Source organism: Ptychodera flava, chromosome 5 (genome assembly GCF_041260155.1).
Source record: "Ptychodera flava strain L36383 chromosome 5, AS_Pfla_20210202, whole genome shotgun sequence".
NCBI lineage: Eukaryota > Metazoa > Hemichordata > Enteropneusta > Ptychoderidae > Ptychodera > Ptychodera flava.
In genome coordinates, this window is record NC_091932.1 from 25,682,995 (window position 1) to 25,700,521 (window position 17,527).

A 17,527-nucleotide genomic window follows, 5' to 3' on the forward strand; every position below is an offset into this window, starting at 1 on the left:
TCTAAATTGTGCCAAATAAAGTGTGTGTATGTTGTATTCATGATCTATCATTGGCAAGGATATGTACCGGTATACAACCTGTGAAAGATACATCCAATGCATGTAAACATGCCTGTTGTTTCATTTTACTGGCTGCTTGAATATTTGATTTTATAAAACCAAAAGTGCATGGACATGAAATTTCAAACACTGACAAATATTGTTTTTCTTTTTCAGAATTCAGTTTCTTCTCATGGTCTTGTTGGAGCAAGCAGCAGGCATCTAGATACAACTACACACCTGAATCAAGGAAAGTCATTAAGTCTAAACATCCAGCAGTCTACCACGGATACTGTGAAGAGTGTCGGAGTTGGAATTTTGAGTGACAATGCTGGTGAAAGAAAGGGACAATCCCTTGAAAAGAAGTTGGGTGATACAAAGAGTGCTGACGGAACTAAATGTGCTTCTGTATCAGAATTTAGAGATGATAATATTGGTGTGAAATCTGGCAGTCAAAGTGTTGACACTGAAAGTAGCCAAGATATTGGTGCCAGTGTTGAGAAAGAAACTTCCCAGGGTGCAGTGCAGTCATCGCCAGTCTTGCAACAGGGTGCACCAGGGTATACGCCACCTGTGAACAAATACGCCGACAATTGTGATGCATCTCAGTCTGCAGCAATGTCAGTCGGTAACAGTGACGTAACAGAGTGCAGTGAACTCAATGCTAGTCTCAGTCTCTTTAGTGGTGAATCCTCTGCTCTTGATACCTCAATAGACTCAGTCTCAGGAACACCGGGAAAATCAAAGGGAAAGAAAAAGAAGAAGAAACACAAACATCGGAGACATTCTGGGGAAACGGTAACCAGTAATGATGGTAGTGATAAGAACAGTGGTAAAGGCAAAGAGGCTGCAAGATGTAGCTTTGTGAATTCAACCCAAGATGACCGTAATGTAAAACACAAGAAAAATCACAGGAAGCCTGGGGGACTAGAGGACAATCCTGACACCAGCCAAACATTTGCAGAAAGCAATTCTTCACATTTGGAATACAGGCAAGATGGATCTGAGGCTATGGATGTGGACAGTAGTTTTCCCTCATCAAGTGATTCTGCTCACAACGTTGAAAACGGTGATGAGATGGTCATTACAAAGGAAAAAGAGAATTTGGATGATGAAGACAACCTGTGGGACTCTTTTAGTAGGAAATCGTTAGATTCAATGAAGAATGGTCAGCTGTTTGAAAGCCATGTCAAGTCATGCAGATCCACACGAGGTGAGAGTCATATGCGGAGGTTTGAACGCTCTAAACTTTATGTCTGATTTGGAGACATTTCATAGAAATTATTTAGAAATGTGAATTTCTTCTGGAGTAATACCAGCGAACCCATTTTTGGCAAACATAATTTTCTGTTCTGTTGTACAAGATCAAATGCTGCTGTATTGTAACACATTTTTTGCACTTGTGCTTTCTGAAGGATAAAAGCACACAAAATTGTCATTGTCCAATTCCAGATTATGAGTTTGGCATACTCTATTACATGTACAAGTGCTTGCCAACACACTTGAGAAAATGCACCCAGAAATTTTTTTTAATAGACCCTTAAAGTTGAAGGCCATTTTGAAAATCTTTAGGCCCGATACTCAACACTGCAGCATTGCACAGCAAATGTTTTTAAGATAATAGTGACTATAGTTGTGCGTTACTCCACAGGCCCTACATGCATCATCTGTAAGCAGTCAGCAGTTCAACCCTTGAAGGCCAAATGCCAACATATTTGTTGCAAAGATTGCTGGCGGCAATATATAAAGGTAAACATTTTTATCATGATCATATTTGAAACTTTGTGAACTGCAGAGCTTGTATTGTTAATACCCAGAACACCCAGCTTTTTATTTTCCATGCTGTCAAGTTTTTTATGGTGGTAGTAGCCTGTAAAGTATAAATTTGTTAAAACGTATCATTCTAGCAGTCGGAAAATTCTCTGCTTTCATGGAATCATCTCCTTACACACACACTAGGAACAAACTATAACATTTAAGTCCATAGGCAAGATTTTAAGTGGTATCCAATAATGCATATTTGTTGTTTGCTTTCTTCTTGTGATTGATGACAACAAACATAAAATCTTTAAAAATTTTTTCCACCTTGATTCACCATAATGCTTGCTAGCTTTAACTGTCATCACTTCATCTCCTGTGACACACATTCCATTAGTGCTGGTCTTTGTGAACCTTGCTGGCTGATGGTATCAATATATGAAGGTTTCTTCAGATATTCGCAGTGCACCATAGAATCACTGTTTGTGAGCGTTAGTATCTGAAACACCTATTTTTACCCATAATTCACATTCACTGTACGCTAAGATAACAGCAAGCTGTATTAAGCATACCATTGTCATGGTAAAAGTAAAGCAATGATACATGTCTCTACTGATATGTTGCACTCACAAAGCATGATAAAACAGAATGCTACTGGGCATGACACATCTGTTTTGTTGACTTTGTCGGCAGGTACGGACATATTGTTGACAGCATTGCAATTGACTGATGTGTCTTGTCTGCATCAGTGCTTTCTCCAGGTTTCCTTCACAAGGGAGATTCACTTCTGATTGAGTGGGACAATAATATATTATGCAAATTAAAGGTATACCGTCACCTGTTATCTAAATATGCCCATATATGGTCAAAGGGGCATTCCTTGGTATTCAAAATGCCCATGTGAGGGAGCTGTTTTTAAAAAGGGGCCACCCACTTAAAATCTGTGATTGGTTAGATTTTCTCTTTCCATGGTAACTGTGGCAAAGTTGGAAGAGGTGACAGTGTACCTTTAAGGTTTTCAAGGTATTAGCAAATTAAGATTCAAGTATAGGTCAAAGAGGGATTTTGATTAGGGAAGGGGGACTCACGCAATTGGGCATTCTCGAGAAAAGACTGGTTCTTCACCAGTTTTCTTTCATACATGTATCCATTCTATTTGTTTCTCACTACAGGAACATAAGCAGTGCCCGCAGTGTGGACAACACACAAAGAAGAGGCATTTACAGAAACTCTTCTTTCCACATGGACATGGTCAGTGAGATTAAGTGAAAGTGGACCCGACAAAGCCATCTCTCCAGGAGCTATCGTTATGAATTACAACAGACAGAAAGTGGCAGAATTTAAAGTGGTTTCTTTCAGAGTAACTGCTTGCATTACCGTACTCGTCCGAGTATAAGCCCCCGGTTTGGCAACACTAAACAGCCGTAAAACTAGGGGAGGGGCTTATACTCGAGCAACCCCATGTTATCTGCTGTGGACGCTTAATTTATGCTAATTTTATGCACGATTTTTTTCAACACCACTCGATCATTCTATCGTTTTCAAAATCGACTTACACATCCAAGGAAATTGATTTTACAATCTCTGAATACAGAAGTGACATTTTGGTGAAATTTCAGCGTCGAAAAAAAACCCAAACTTGAAACAAAGACGTCATGTATGCTGCTGATCAACAGTAATGTGAACAGGCATGCATTGTCTACACAGAACGGCACCTCAATATTCCGGTATCAAACTGTCTACATCTTGTGAAAACAACAACACTAAGCAGTGAAAATTGTAATAGTCACCAGGAAAAGTCTTCACAAATGAAAGAATAATTGCTTCAAACAAAAGAAACGTCTTGTTTAGAGAATGAAAACATCGTGGCCGTGAATGAAAATAAACAATGGCTGACGTGAGTGAGACTATTCTATTTAGGAGACGGGGGTGAACAGGGTCAAAGAATCAAGATAGTAGTGGGAAAACGTGTCATTTTCCTTACGATGCTGTCAAGGAAACTCCAGTTTCCCATTGTTTTAACATCTTTTAATAGTTTCTTTATTATCTAAAAGTAATTTTACCAAGTTAAATGACTAAATATACTCTCCTAACCTTTCTGTATTTGAGTTACACTAGGGTAGGGGCTTATACACGGATGTAATGCATTTTCTAAAATCCTCTGAAATCAGTAGGGGGGCTTATACACGAGCAGGGGCTTATACTCGGACGAGTACGGTATATTTTGATCATGATAAATCAACACCAAAGATTTTGCTTCTGACTCCAAAGCAAACAACATAGCAAAGTGTCACAATACTTCAATAATCATGTAAATCAGGTCAAAGCTTTCAACCATAGCATTTTTACAACATTAGGACAAATGAGCATCAAATTCCATGGACAATGTTGTTGGAAGTCAGTTCCCTAGCCTTCAGTAAATTCTTACAATTGTGCCATCTCACTGAAAGTCTTTCCCGTTTTCATCGTTGTGATAAATACTAGTTATATTGTGAATTCATCAAAGATATTACTTTTGATAGAGTAAAACTGCTCTTCTGTGCTATGCAAAATTTGTCATTTTTTGACAAAAGACCGTAATCATGCAGTATAAGATCTGGTTATGGAAAGATACAATTGACATTTTTTCCCAATTATGTGTTGTAATTGTTGAATGATAAAGGTTTGTCACGTTACATAAATGCATTCTAACATATACTTAAATTGTTTTACATATAATACATGTAATAAACTAAATTATTCAAAAATATTTGCCTCATGTCTTTGATAAATGTCATGTGGTGTGTTTAAGGCAGTATGTGTCTCAAAAGTGAAAGACTTAAACTTTTTCTCATATGTTTCTCAAGGAATCTTTCAATAGTTCTCTTTTAAAATCAAGAATAAAAATTGGGGGTCACTGTGCAAATTGTTGTACTAGAGAAGTAAATAACCCAAGATTTACAAATATTTAAAATTCCAAATGGCTGCCATCCCTGTGTTAACTTTATGGAGAAAAGGAAAATTTTCAAATTTTGAAAAACTTAACCTGTGAAAAGTTTTCTCACACCAAGAGATGTGGTATATCAGAAAAGAATTGTAAAAGCTTTAGAGTCCGAATGTCTGTCCTTGAGGCGCATTCTACCCTAGGTAGTATGCACCTCGAAAGTGAAAGACTTCAACTTTTATTCAAACTTACCTCAAGGAATATTTCAATCATTCTCTTTCATGATCAAGAATAATAATCCGGGTTAACCGTGCAAAATTTGGTACCAGAATAACAAACTACTCAAGATTTATCGATATTTGAAATTCAAAATGGCTGCCATCCCTGTGTTAACTCAGTGCAGAAAAATGAAATTATTCAAAATAACTAAGCCTGTGAAAATTTTTTTCCACCAAGAGCTTTAAAATGAACCCCACAAGTGGTAGATCAGAAAAGAATTGAAAAAGTTTGAGAGTCCAAATTTCTCAGTGTTCCCGAGGCGCATTCTAGCAAATACTGAAGTAAAATAGTGTGGCTTTTATATGGGCCATGTCACCAAATCATTGAGGATGTTAAACGGCCAGTATTGTTTACTTTTGATGATTTTCAGCTCTTGTAGACTATAGCCTGTAGAAGCTATTGGGATGGGTATCCGTCCTTCGTCAGTCTGTATGTGTGTATGTCCATTTTTGAGGATGTCTGTCCACTCAAATATCTCGAGAACCGCAGTATTTATTGATTTGATATTTGTTGTGTAGATGCAAAATATGATTATGAGAAACACTATTTTTTATTTTTGATATTGTTAAAAATATGCAAAGTAGCGCAAAAAAGGCGTTTTTTGTAAAAATCTTCATTACCGCAGGTCCGACAGCTTTGATATTTGGTATTCAGGTTCCTAGGCATGACCCAACTTGGATTTGTTCAAATTGTGATGAAATATGCAAATCTGTACTTTTTTAAGGAATCTTTTTGTCATTTTTTGTTACTGTGATATATTTAAATTTGATGAAATCTTCAATTTTTGTATTTTTGGATCAATTTTTGCCATTTTTGGTCAAAATCTTTGTTTATACTTAATTTTGTATCCATGTGTATAGAAGCTTCAGGGACATTGGCCTTATGTGTTCACTATTGTTTTTAATGTCAAACATAATTTCTTGCACCACTCCCCATAGCTGCAGTACTGTAGCTTGAGGCTTTGCATGGGTATTTGTAGGTCCCCGTCAGACCGACATACCCAGGCAAACCTCGAGGTTCAGTACTGTAGCTATACTCCCCAAAGCCTATTCATATACTCAGCTTGTCAACTTGGCCTCACATGTGTAAACTGAGTTGTTTAATATTGTTGACAAGTGAATTCTGGTCCAGACTAGAATTCAAATGTAAACAAAAACATTGCATTTTACACTTATAGATGCTATCTTGATAGGCTGAATAGTGGGTACTTTATCATTCTTTTGGGAGTAGAATATAGCAAGTACTTGCGATTGATGTACAAAATGAAAAATAATGAAAACATCAAATGTTATCATCTGAACATCTGTTTCATGTACATGATGATCAGTTGCATATTAGCCACTAAAATGTCCGAAATTTTACAAGCCAGTCATTGTGAGCAGACCGTAATATGTTTACATTGTATAACACATTTTCAACCGGGTGTCTTGAATATCTGCGATAGGTATAAAGGGCGACATTTTTTATTTTCGTGTTTCTCATCTCCCGACTGACCGTATATTTCAGCTCCGACATGAAAATAAAAAAAAAACTTTTTTATTTGCGCCGCCTCTGAGGCGATCATCCCAGCGACAGCACCACCATCATCAAATTGTGAGATTGCGGCGACTCAGACTGAAACACAGTATACAGAGAGCACAGAACACTGAACTGAAAGACAACAAATTGCAGTGGCTGAATCATGGACAGAACATTGAACTGAAACAAGTACACGTTTTTCTGTACTTAAAAATTGTAGAGACTGAATGGACAGAACATTGAACTGAAACAAATAGCTTTTTTCCGGTACTTGTTTTTTTTTTATTGCGACTGCCCGCGCTGCCCGAGTATTCCTCTGGAGATGAGAAACAAAAAAAATAAAAGGGTCACCCTAATACATGTAGACTGAAACGTTGATTGAGGGCGCTCTCTGCGCTCCCCCAGGAGGGGAAGCGTGGAGAGCGTCCTTACATTAACAGTGGCAATAAAATACAAAAATTATATTCCTCTTTCCGGGATAGCGGAGATTCTTGCTTTTAATCCTCTTGATGCCCTGAGAAGTTCGCTGCGCCTTATCGAGCACAAATTTCCAAATTTCTGTAAACTTTGCAAATACTCATTCGACCTCACATCAGACTGTGACCTCTAAAGCCACAATAGCTGCGAATGTGTAATATAACTGATCTCAAAATATCCTCACACGGTTTTCCAAGAGTTTTCGTTGAATAAGACCTATTATAGACTTCCCTCCTTCATTATCCTTCAATGTCTTGTCTTTGCTGATGTCTGGCGTTTGCCCAAGTCACGTGGAGGCAGCACTTCCATAAGACAAAACGTAAATTTGCAATGGTCTCACATATTTGACACTTCTTTTACAGGAATACGTGTATAAATTCCTGTCCCGTACTTATTAATCCTCTTTCTACCAGGAGCCATAGACAAACCACAGAAATAACGACTTGGGAAAAAGAGGATTACATGTAAAACCCATCACAATAGGATCACAATCATAAAATGGCACCCCACGGAAAAGTACAAAAATGCAGTATTTCCTGCACTTACACATCGTGATCATGCACGAAAAGCACAATGCCATTTACTTGAGCGCACAACACACGATAGCTAACATTTTGTTGTAATCTTTATTTTCTCTGTCACATGATTCACTTTTGAAACTTGAATGGTGGGAATCTAAAATGATGTTAAAATTTTTGAATTTACATGACACCTATGACTGTTATACACTTTTTCAGTCTTTAATGCCTCTTATTCAAAGAAAACTCTTAGAAAACTGAGGATATTTTGAGAGAGAAGCTTTCAAGCAGCAAGTACCACAACAAAATTGTCCCCAAACGACCTCAAGTTGATGAATATTCTGAGTCAGTAATCCAAAAGAACACCCGAGAAACAATACCACCAGATCCACACAAACAACGCTAGCAAATGATGCGTGACCTCCTTCCAGACTCGCAGAGATGATTTCTTCGTGATCGACTGACATAACCACCTGGACGATAATTACACCAAACAATGTTGTCATCTTTACTTACTGTATTGCCAAATGTTCCACGCAAACCACTGTACTGTTCATTGACAATTGTCCTCAACTAATTCAGGTGAGGGTGAACGCACTTTTCATCCTGTATGGGTGACGTCATTGTAGACTGTGATATAGACTTTCGATTGACAAGAAAAGTTCGTAGATAATATCTGTAGACATGTGAACCCCTGCTTTTGGCTCTGGCATATTTGCCAACGATTACAAAGTGGATTACCGTTTTGACAAATTCTTTTCAGTAGTATTTGATCAAACTGTAGAATTTTGGGACCACCCATTCTTATACAAAAAACGTTAGACAGAGTTTGTGATTTGTTGTTGAGCTGTCCCATTTCCGAGCTCAGAGGCCCCAGGGATACGGCGTTCTTACGGTATGCAAGAATTAACATCTGAAGTGAAGGCGCCGCCTCCCCCCCCCCCCATTCCCGCGCGACCTTATTTGACATTACACTGACTGTTGAACCCTGCCTCCGAGTGAAAGAGAAAGTGAAATAACATACTTTCTTAAAGTGTAGGACTGATAGAATTTCGACTGCCAATGTGTATTCAGTCTATGTTCAAAAGACTACCAACGTTACAATGTACCAAGACGTTAAAAATTTTGCTTTCACTAATTTATGAATGCTGGTTGACGATATTTCCAGGAATCGGGGCTTCAGGCTTTACAGAAAACCATAAGGCCCTTTATCTCTACAGAAATGCGATTGAATTTCAGCTCTCACGTCAGGGGAACTGTTTGCCCACATATACACATATGAAACGAATTGGAAAGAATGAGCGATTTAGGGAGTCAACTTGAAGAGCGGAAATACCAGATGAGCTCGCTAGTGCATTCGACACCATGGCCATTGCCGCTTCTCCTAAAGCCGACAAACTCCTTGAAGAAATCAACGAAGACTTCCTTAGTTGTTCCATTTGCTTGGAACAATACAGGAATCCCAAAGTCTTGGTATGTAATCACACATTTTGCCAGCTATGCCTGGCAACACTGGTGGAGAAAATGGGAAAGCTGGTCTGCCCAACTTGTAATGCGCCATGTCAACTTCCTAGAGGTGGAGTCACGGACCTGAAGGGCAATTTTTTCATCCAGTCATTGATTGATAAGTTACGGGAAAGAGAAACTGGGAATGATCCGCGGCTCTGCGAAGGATGTGAAGATAAGGTGGCATGGAACAGGTGTTTGGAGTGTGGGTTGAATTTCTGTCTGACGTGCACGAAGCCTCACAGAACGACGCCAATTACAAGAAACCATAAAATAGTGACACTTGCCGAATTTGACAGCACTAAGTCGCCAAAGGAAGGGGCACCGACCAAAATGTCGTGCAGTGTTCATCCGGAGAAAGTGGTCAAGTTTTACTGTGACACCTGTCAGGTACCTGCTTGTTCAGACTGCATTGAGGTGGCGCACCGCATGCCGGGCCACAAGCACAGAGAGCTTCAAGGGGCCGTGGATGAATACACACAGCATCTGAGGGACATGGTGGTACAGTTGAGAGCCAAAGAAGCAGCAGCTGAGCGATGCAAATCTGCTGCTAGAGAAAATAGAGAAAAGGTGCAAAGGCGTCACCAGGAAGAAGAAAAGAAAATTAGAATGAAAGCGGATGAAGTGAGAAAAAGTGTTACAAGAGAGGAGGACAGACTGGTCCAAGGGCTGAAGGTGATGTATGGGCCATATATCCAAAATACAGATGCTTGCCTCGATGAATGGGAACTTAAACAGGGCAGCATTTCTAGTTTGTGCACCTATTTAGAATCATTAGTGCAGCAAGGAAATGCATCCAGTCTATTATCTTCCAAAAAGAAAGTGAATCAGCGGATTGGAGCAGTAGCTGGTATGGAAATGAAGGAACCAAGGCCACAGAAAGCTGACTTTGTAAGCTTTTATCCTTCCGGTGGTCATGAGGAGCAGGGGATGCTGGGATTTCTTGGATCACCAGTGCACATACCAAAGTGTACTATAGACAACTTTCCTACACATATTTGGACTGGTGACGTGGCAAATCTAACCGTCAGGACCAGAAACAAAGAAGGTCAACAGGTGACTGCACGTGTGGTACAAGCACAGTTGAGAAAGCCAGATGGTTCATTCCGAGATGTCATAGTAACTGACAACAAAGATGGTACATACAGCATGAGGATACGTGGACGGATGAGGGGTAGACATCAAGTTGCCATAGCAATCAATAAACAGCCCCTACCAAGCTCACCGTTCGACATTGAAGTTGTTGCAGGACTGGTGAAGAGAGTTGGCACACACGGCGCTGGCATGGGCCAATTCTTCAACCCTACTGGAATAGCAATAAACAGACATGGAGACTTTGTCACAGCTGATTACGGTAATGGGAGAATCCAAATCACCGACAGTGACGGCAACTACAAGACGTGTTTCTTGTTTACACAGTTTATAAACCCTTTCAAGTCCAAGGATGTCGCAATATCGGCCGATGATGAGTACTTCATGACAGATTATGGCAATAAACAAGTAGTTGTGAGCGATGAGAATGGTCAGGTACTGAGATTCTTCAGACATCAGAGAATGAAATATCCCAGGGGCATTGCCATCAGTCCCGTAGATGGTAGTGTGTATGTCACAGATTGGGATGGAGAAGGTTTTTTCACTGACACCTCGACTCATCTTGTGTGGAAGTTTACAAAACATGGTGACTGCATCAAAGCATTTGGCAGATATGGCCGAAACTCCGGTGAATTCCAGGGACCTGACTTTTTGGCTGTTAACAGTCAAGGTATGCCAATAGTACCGGATGTGAACAACGAGCGCGTTCAAGTATTCAGTGCAGAATGTCAATTCCTCTTCTGCATTGGTCAGCCAGGCTCAATGCCCGGTGCCTTGGATGCCCCCGAAGGCGTTGCTGTGGACAGAGATGATGCAATATATGTTTCGGAGCAGTGCAACAGGCGAGTGCAGAAGTTTGACAGCAGTGGCAGATTCATTTCTTGCATTGCTGATGCCACCAACGGTCTTCACTGGCCCACCGGTGTTGCCGTGACCAATGATGTTCCGTGCAAAGTTGCTGTAGTTGACCGTGACAATCACTGTATCAACATTTTTGCCCAGTAATCAACATGGTGTTGATGCCTTGTACACAAGTAATTCTGTATCACTATCACTACGTAGCTCAGGTCACACGAGATTGCGCAGCACCTACTACCCAGCATTCAGTGCGCAAAACCCTACGCTGGTATGCCCAGCACTTTCAAAGTTGGTCCGAAAATTCGGGCTAAAATTCTACCTTTGGTAGTACTCTATGACACGCTTCTCTATAATTAGAGATTCTTTGTAAAATCCCATTAGTTGGAGAGGTTTTCAGAAAATTCTGAGAACATTTGTGGACGATACGCACAAATTTGAAGTGTCGAGCGGGAACTCCGGTACATATCCAGTGGGTCCCCACGTGTACGTGACAAAACAATGGATGTGAAGGCAAGCAGTTCGAGAGCAGGCGAATCTCCTGCAGACAAAGAGACTCCCAAAATGGGGAAATCTTCAGATAAACTGAAGCCAAAAACATCAAAACCTCCTGCCTTCAGCAAGAAAGGTGAAAATTCACAACAACGGGCTAAGCCATCGCCAACGCCTGGAGGGTTTCCGTCAGCGGGCACGTCATCAGACTGCAGCATAGCCGCTGGCCTGGCAAATGCTAATACTGCCATAGACGTGACGGAGACGGGCCGATCAGGCATAAGTGAGCTTTCTGAGGTGCCCGATGGGCGCCGAAATAGCAGTGGGCAATGTGTTGATGGCAGTTTCTTTCATGATTTCGCGAAGGATATGAGCTTTATTCGAAACACAATGTTCGAATTTGCAACAGTTATGGAGGCGGCAAAATCCAATATGGCGGCCATGACGACAACGTCTACGCAAAATGCAGCGAAGCGACCTGCAGACGATAGAGACATTCAAACACATCGGCATGCAAAAATGCCTCGAGACGCCGAAAGTGAAATTCCTATGGAGACTTCAGACGATACTGACATGGACCAACTCTTAGAACATGTGAATGAAGACGAAGGTGAAGAGTTTGGTCAGGCTCCCGCAGACACCGGAAGTGGAAGCATTGAAAGTCAGCCTGAAGTCGAGGACGATGTATCACTGTTAAATGAGTTAAAAGAACTCTATGAGATCGAAGGGGAATGTACTCCCGCTATAAACCAGTCCATAGCTGACGTGGTTAATAAAATGCTTCACAGCAAACTCTCCGATGATAACGCAAAACGTAAGTTCGAAGCCTATCATCGACCCCAGAATGTGGACAATTTAGCAGTTACCCGTGTAAACGAGGCGATCTGGACGCAATTGAATAAGACGGCCAAGTCCAGAGATATCCGTTTGCAAAAGGTGCAGACTGCTCTGACAAAAGGGATGATACCCCTGGTCATGCTGTTGGACAAGCTAATAGCCGGTAAGAACACCCCTATCAAAGAAATGAGACAGTTAACGGGCGATGCTCTTGCCTTAATTGCTCATGGCAATTACGAACTGAATCTGAGGAGAAAAGAACTAATGAGACAGGAAATCCACCTGAAATTCCGACAGCTATGTGGAAAATCAACTCCAATTACTAAGATGTTGTTCGGAGACGACTTATCAAAACAGGTTAAAGATATGAATGAAACCAACAGATTGTCAAACAATGTTTACAAGGGCCAGCCAAAAAACTGGCAACGACCGTACGGAAGAGCTCCGTACGGGTACAGCAACTACAAGAACAGATACCAACAGTATCAGCGCAAAGAAGGTCCCAAGAAAAGCCTGTATGGCCAAGGTCAAACTCAGAAATTTCGGGACAGCTACAAGAAGCAGTGATGGCATCTCCTAGAGTGAGTAAGTCAATTGTCAATTTTTCTTGCCGTAACTTAGAAAACAATTTTCAGGCAGGCCAAATAAAACACTTTGTTGAGGAATGGGAAAAAATCACCCAGGATAGAGCCATAATTAGAACAATTGTGGGGTATAAAATTGATTTGGAAAGCACCCCCTTCCAAGAATACAAACCTAACGAGTTGAAATTAACAGATAATGAGGCAACAATCATGGATACTGAAATTGACAAACTTTTAAAGAAAGGTGTCATTGAACATGCATCACACGCAAATGGCGAATTCATTTCCACAACTTTCCTTAGAAAGAAAAAAGACGGTTCTTTTCGGATGATTCTTAATTTGAAGAAATTTAACAAAAATGTTGAATATTACCACTTTAAAATGGAGACAATTAAGTCTGCAATTAGCCTCATGAAACCAGGTTGTTATATGGCTAGCATTGATCTAAAAGATGCATATTATTCTGTACCCATTCATAGTGAATATAGGAAATACTTACGATTTAACTGGAGAGGAAACTTATTCCAATTTACTTGTTTGCCAAATGGGCTAGGTTGTGCACCACGAATCTTCACAAAGATAATGAAACCGGTTTTTTCTACATTAAGGAAAATGGGCCATTCAAATACATCTTTCATAGATGACTCTTTTCTGACCAGCGATAGCTTTACGGAATGCTCTAAGAATGTACTCGATACGGTCAGCCTGCTAGACAGGTTGGGATTTGTACCTCACCAAACAAAAAGTGTATTCATACCATGCCGAATCATAGTATTCCTTGGTTTCTTACTTAACTCAGAGAATATGACAATATCTCCTACTCCGGAGAAATCATGCAAAATAAAAGATTTGTGTGGTTTTTTATTGCAATGCCAGCATATTAAAATCAGACAATTGGCAGAACTGGTCGGGTGTCTTGTGGCCATTTTCCCTGGCTCCATGTATGGACCATTGTACTACCGACGATTAGATCTTGAGAAGAATAAATTGCTGAAACAAGCAAAAGGAAATTTTGATGCTATGGCAAGTTTGTCTGAATTGGTCAAAACAGACATAGAGTGGTGGATTGCAAATGTTGACACCGTATATAATGTAGTCTCACATGGAAACCCAGAAATCACCCTCTCTTCAGATGCCTCCAAAAAAGGGTGGGGAGGGGTGATGGGAGACCAGGTAACCAATGGGGAATGGACTGAAGTTGAAAAAGACGAACATATAAACCATTTAGAGCTAAAAGCAGCATTTTTCTCACTGAAAGCTTTTTGCGACAATGCCCGCAATACTCATATTGCTCTATTGATAGATAACGTAACGGCAGTTACTTATATCAATGACATGGGTGGAAAGAAAATGTGCTGCTCTGAGATAGCTAGACTAATTTGGGAATGGTCAATACACAGAAATATATGGTTGTCAGCATCATACATACCAGGTAAAGCCAATATTGAGGCTGATTCTGCATCCAGAGTGCACAATTCAGATACTGAATGGATGCTTGACTTTAACATCTTTCTCAGAATTTGTGAGAAATTTGGAAATCCGGAAATTGATTTGTTTGCCTCGCGCATAAACTACAGACTAAAACCATACGTTGCATGGAAACCTGACCCTGATGCTCTTGTTGTGGATGCTTTTACTCAAAATTGGAGTAACTGGTTCTTCTATGCTTTCCCCCCTTTCAGTGTACTTCGCAGAGTTCTGCAGAAAATTCAGCAAGATGGAGCCAAAGGCATTTTAATCCTCCCAAACTGGACAACACAGAGCTGGTTTACAATGTTGACAGCTTGTCTGATAGCAGACCCTGTAACTTTGCCAAGGAGCAAGAGCCTGTTGACTCTACCACAGAACAGGACAGCAGTTCATCGGCTTCACAGAAAAATGACTCTGATGGCTTGTCTTGTCTCAGGCAATCGTTTAGAAATCGAGGACTATCAAGCAAGGTTACAGACATCATGCTCAAGTCATGGCGAGCTGGGACGAAATCTCAGTATAAGACATACATTAAACGATGGCAAGCATTTTGTAACAAAGGACAAATTAATCCCTATATGCCAACTGTAGCAGATACTCTGAACTTTCTTGCAGAACTCTATGACTGTGGACTTGGTTATAGTGCTATTAATACAGCACGTTCAGCATTATCTACGTTTATCGTGTTTGAAAATAACGTTCAGTTCGGTTCTCACCCTCTTGTTACTAGATTTTTAAAGGGTGTTTTTCAAGAGAGACCAGCATTACCCAGATATAATGTTACTTGGGATGTTGGTATAGTGTTAAACTTGTTGCGACGATGGTCGCCAGTTAAATATTTATCGTTAAAGAGGTTAACTTTAAAGTTAGTGATGCTATTGGCATTGTTGTCTGCTCAAAGAAGCCAAACTTTACACTTGCTAGATATACGTAACATGGTTTACACAAAGTCTTCTTGCATCTTCAAGATTGCTGATCTGATCAAACAGTCTAAGCCCAACTGCCACTTGGGTACGTTAACATTTCCTGCATATCCCCCTGACAGGCGATTATGTGTGGTGACAGTACTGAAAGAGTATATATCTCGCACATCAGGTATGCGTAAGAATGAGACAAAGCTATTCATTAGTTATGTTGGAAAACATGCAAAGGTATCTAGTGCCACAATAGCAAGGTGGACAAAAACTGTTTTGGCTGCAGCAGGACTCGATATGAACATATTCAAAGCTCACAGTGTTAGAGCTGCTAGTGCTAGCGCTGCAGCAGATTCATTGTCAGTCACCAATATCCTGAAATCAGTAGGTTGGGCCAGTGAACAGACTTTTGCAAAATTTTACAAGAGACCAGTTGTTACCCAAAATCTTGGGAAAGAAATACTGGATAAATTCATGAAGTAATACTGCATACTTGTCTTGGAAAGGCAGAATTGTTGGTTGTTGGATCATAAGAAATAAAGTTTGTTCTTTAGACTATATTGTGGTTTTTGTTTACCATATTTAAGGCTCATGGATACAACTCTGAACATCTCGTGTGACCTGAGCTACGTAGTGATAGTGATACAGAATTGGAAAATTAAACGAGACTTACCTTAAGTCGAAGTTTGATTGTAATTCTGTTAAGCTATCACGTAGTAGCTCAAGAGGTCACACGCCCACCCTGTGTGGGAATGTTGAACCTTTACATGTATATTCTGAGGTTATACCCTCCCTATATATTTGGATATTTGTATCCATTCCGCCGGATGAAAACTGAATGCTGGGTAGTAGGTGCTGCGCAATCTCGTGTGACCTCTTGAGCTACTACGTGATAGCTTAACAGAATTACAATCAAACTTCGACTTAAAGTAAGTCTCGTTTAATTTTCCAATTATTCCCCAAATGAGAAGACTACTCTTAGTGTGACTTTAGACTGAACGATGCATTGCTCAAGGGCGCCCTCTATGCTCCCTGTAGACGACGGATCTTTCAGTCTTAGTGTGACTCAACCACTATCACCAAAACTTCATGAAAACTGTTGTAATATGACATCAAAGCGCACTACTGTACCTTTAGATGATTTTATTTTCACAACTTTTGTTTTTGATGTCAACCACAGGTACTTGTTCCACTCCTAAAAGCATGTGGCAATACACAGTGTTTAGTTAGTCAACTCAGCCTGTACATGGGTAGACTGCATTATTATTGTTGACAAATGATTTCTTGTCTGAATTCAAATGTAAACGGTAACAAAAGGTGTAATCGATGTGTGGGCAAGCTAAATGGTAGGAGTTTCAACATGCTGTTGTTGGGGGAGGGGGAAGTAAACAAAAATAGTTACAGAAAAAAAATCATCTATAGGTATATAGCTACTGGCCCTTGAAATGCCAACATCTATGCATATATATATTCAGAAGGCTGGTTTTTGTTCTATTCAGACAGTTAAAAATGTGTAGTTCTTTAACATTGTATTATGGGTGTCATAGACCAGCCTTTGTGATCAAATTTCCTATGGAAAACCTTATCAAAATAGGGTACATATTATAACCAATATTGATTTATAAACATATCGATATTTAAGTTTGAACTTTTACTGTATCTTAGCCTATTATCATTTGATTATGTTTAATGGACACAAGTTCTTGAAAAACCTAATAATGTTGAAAATTTCAGAAAAAGCTTCTTGATAATCAATGTGTTCAGCTTCTATGAATATAGTATGGTTTTCACTCCAAATTGTTGGGTTTAATTGCAAATAACAATCATATGCTTTGGGATATAGATGAGGCATGTAATAATTGTTTGCACTGCACATAGATGTAACACACTGAATCATGGTGATATCAAGTACTGTGGGTCAGCATAGTGCCGCCTTGTTTTAGTCATGTGTTAGATTCATCATTTTTGCTCAAAGTCAAACACAAACTGATGGACTGACATTTCAAACTTCTCAAAGTTAGGACATCAAAGGAGAGATTTCAGCTAGACTGGAAGATGTCACTAGAGGGCGCTCTCTATGCTTCCCCCCCGAGGGGAGTGGTTGGAGCGTCCTTGAGCGACGGATCTTTCAGTCTAGATTTCAGCCTGCTGCTAGCAATGAAAAGAATTCAAAGGTTGATGCGGTACTTCATGTTTGTTTCTCAGTTGTACAAAATATTTCACAGTTTTTAGTGTCTGATGTTGGCGAGGTCTGTATTGATAACA

General features: G+C 40.0%; 4 protein-coding genes across 5 annotated transcripts in view; all 4 read left to right on the plus strand.

The window, feature by feature from the left end:
- LOC139133375 (regulator of telomere elongation helicase 1-like) overlaps nucleotides 1–351 on the plus strand; it is a 38,150-nt gene extending 37,799 nt beyond the window's left edge. The window contains 1 exon segment of the mRNA XM_070699935.1: nucleotides 217–351. Within this exon segment, the coding sequence (XP_070556036.1) occupies nucleotides 217–265 (49 nt within the window). The 3' untranslated portion in view covers nucleotides 266–351.
- LOC139133373 (transcriptional repressor NF-X1 homolog) lies at nucleotides 267–4,544 on the plus strand. The gene is made up of 3 exons (XM_070699929.1): nucleotides 267–1,252; nucleotides 1,691–1,788; nucleotides 2,970–4,544. The coding sequence occupies exons 1-3, from the start codon at nucleotides 658–660 to the stop codon at nucleotides 3,054–3,056; spliced, it is 780 nt and encodes a 259-aa protein (XP_070556030.1). The 5' UTR covers nucleotides 267–657; the 3' UTR covers nucleotides 3,057–4,544.
- Nucleotides 4,545–8,741: 4,197 nt separating this feature from the next.
- On the plus strand, nucleotides 8,742–11,215 carry LOC139133376 (tripartite motif-containing protein 3-like). The gene has a single exon (XM_070699936.1). It carries the CDS (start codon nucleotides 8,878–8,880, stop codon nucleotides 11,113–11,115), a length of 2,238 nt encoding a protein of 745 aa, XP_070556037.1. The 5' UTR covers nucleotides 8,742–8,877; the 3' UTR covers nucleotides 11,116–11,215.
- On the plus strand, nucleotides 11,205–15,820 carry LOC139133378 (uncharacterized). Of its 2 annotated transcripts, none has more exons than XM_070699938.1 (2): nucleotides 11,205–12,879; nucleotides 14,561–15,820. In XM_070699938.1, the coding sequence occupies exon 1, from the start codon at nucleotides 11,467–11,469 to the stop codon at nucleotides 12,859–12,861; it is 1,395 nt and encodes a 464-aa protein (XP_070556039.1). In that variant the 5' UTR covers nucleotides 11,205–11,466; the 3' UTR covers nucleotides 12,862–12,879; nucleotides 14,561–15,820. The 2 variants fall into 2 exon arrangements, with proteins under 2 accessions (XP_070556039.1, XP_070556040.1); XM_070699939.1 differs by having other exon boundaries at nucleotides 11,216–12,875.
- The last annotated feature ends 1,707 nt before the right edge of the window (nucleotides 15,821–17,527 follow it).

What these genes read in the sequence shown, in the direction of transcription:
- LOC139133373 (XM_070699929.1), top strand. Translation starts at nt 658, where the DNA reads ATGTCAGTCGGTAACAGTGACGTAACAGAGTGCAGTGAACTCAATGCT. An exon ending in GTCATGCAGATCCACACGAG is followed by an intron (nt 1,253 to 1,690) that starts GTGAGAGTCATA and finishes GTTACTCCACAG; the next exon opens with GCCCTACATGCATCATCTGT. An exon ending in GCTGGCGGCAATATATAAAG is followed by an intron (nt 1,789 to 2,969) that starts GTAAACATTTTT and finishes TTCTCACTACAG; the next exon opens with GAACATAAGCAGTGCCCGCA.
- LOC139133376 (XM_070699936.1), top strand. Translation starts at nt 8,878, where the DNA reads ATGGCCATTGCCGCTTCTCCTAAAGCCGACAAACTCCTTGAAGAAATC.
- LOC139133378 (XM_070699938.1), top strand. Translation starts at nt 11,467, where the DNA reads ATGGATGTGAAGGCAAGCAGTTCGAGAGCAGGCGAATCTCCTGCAGAC.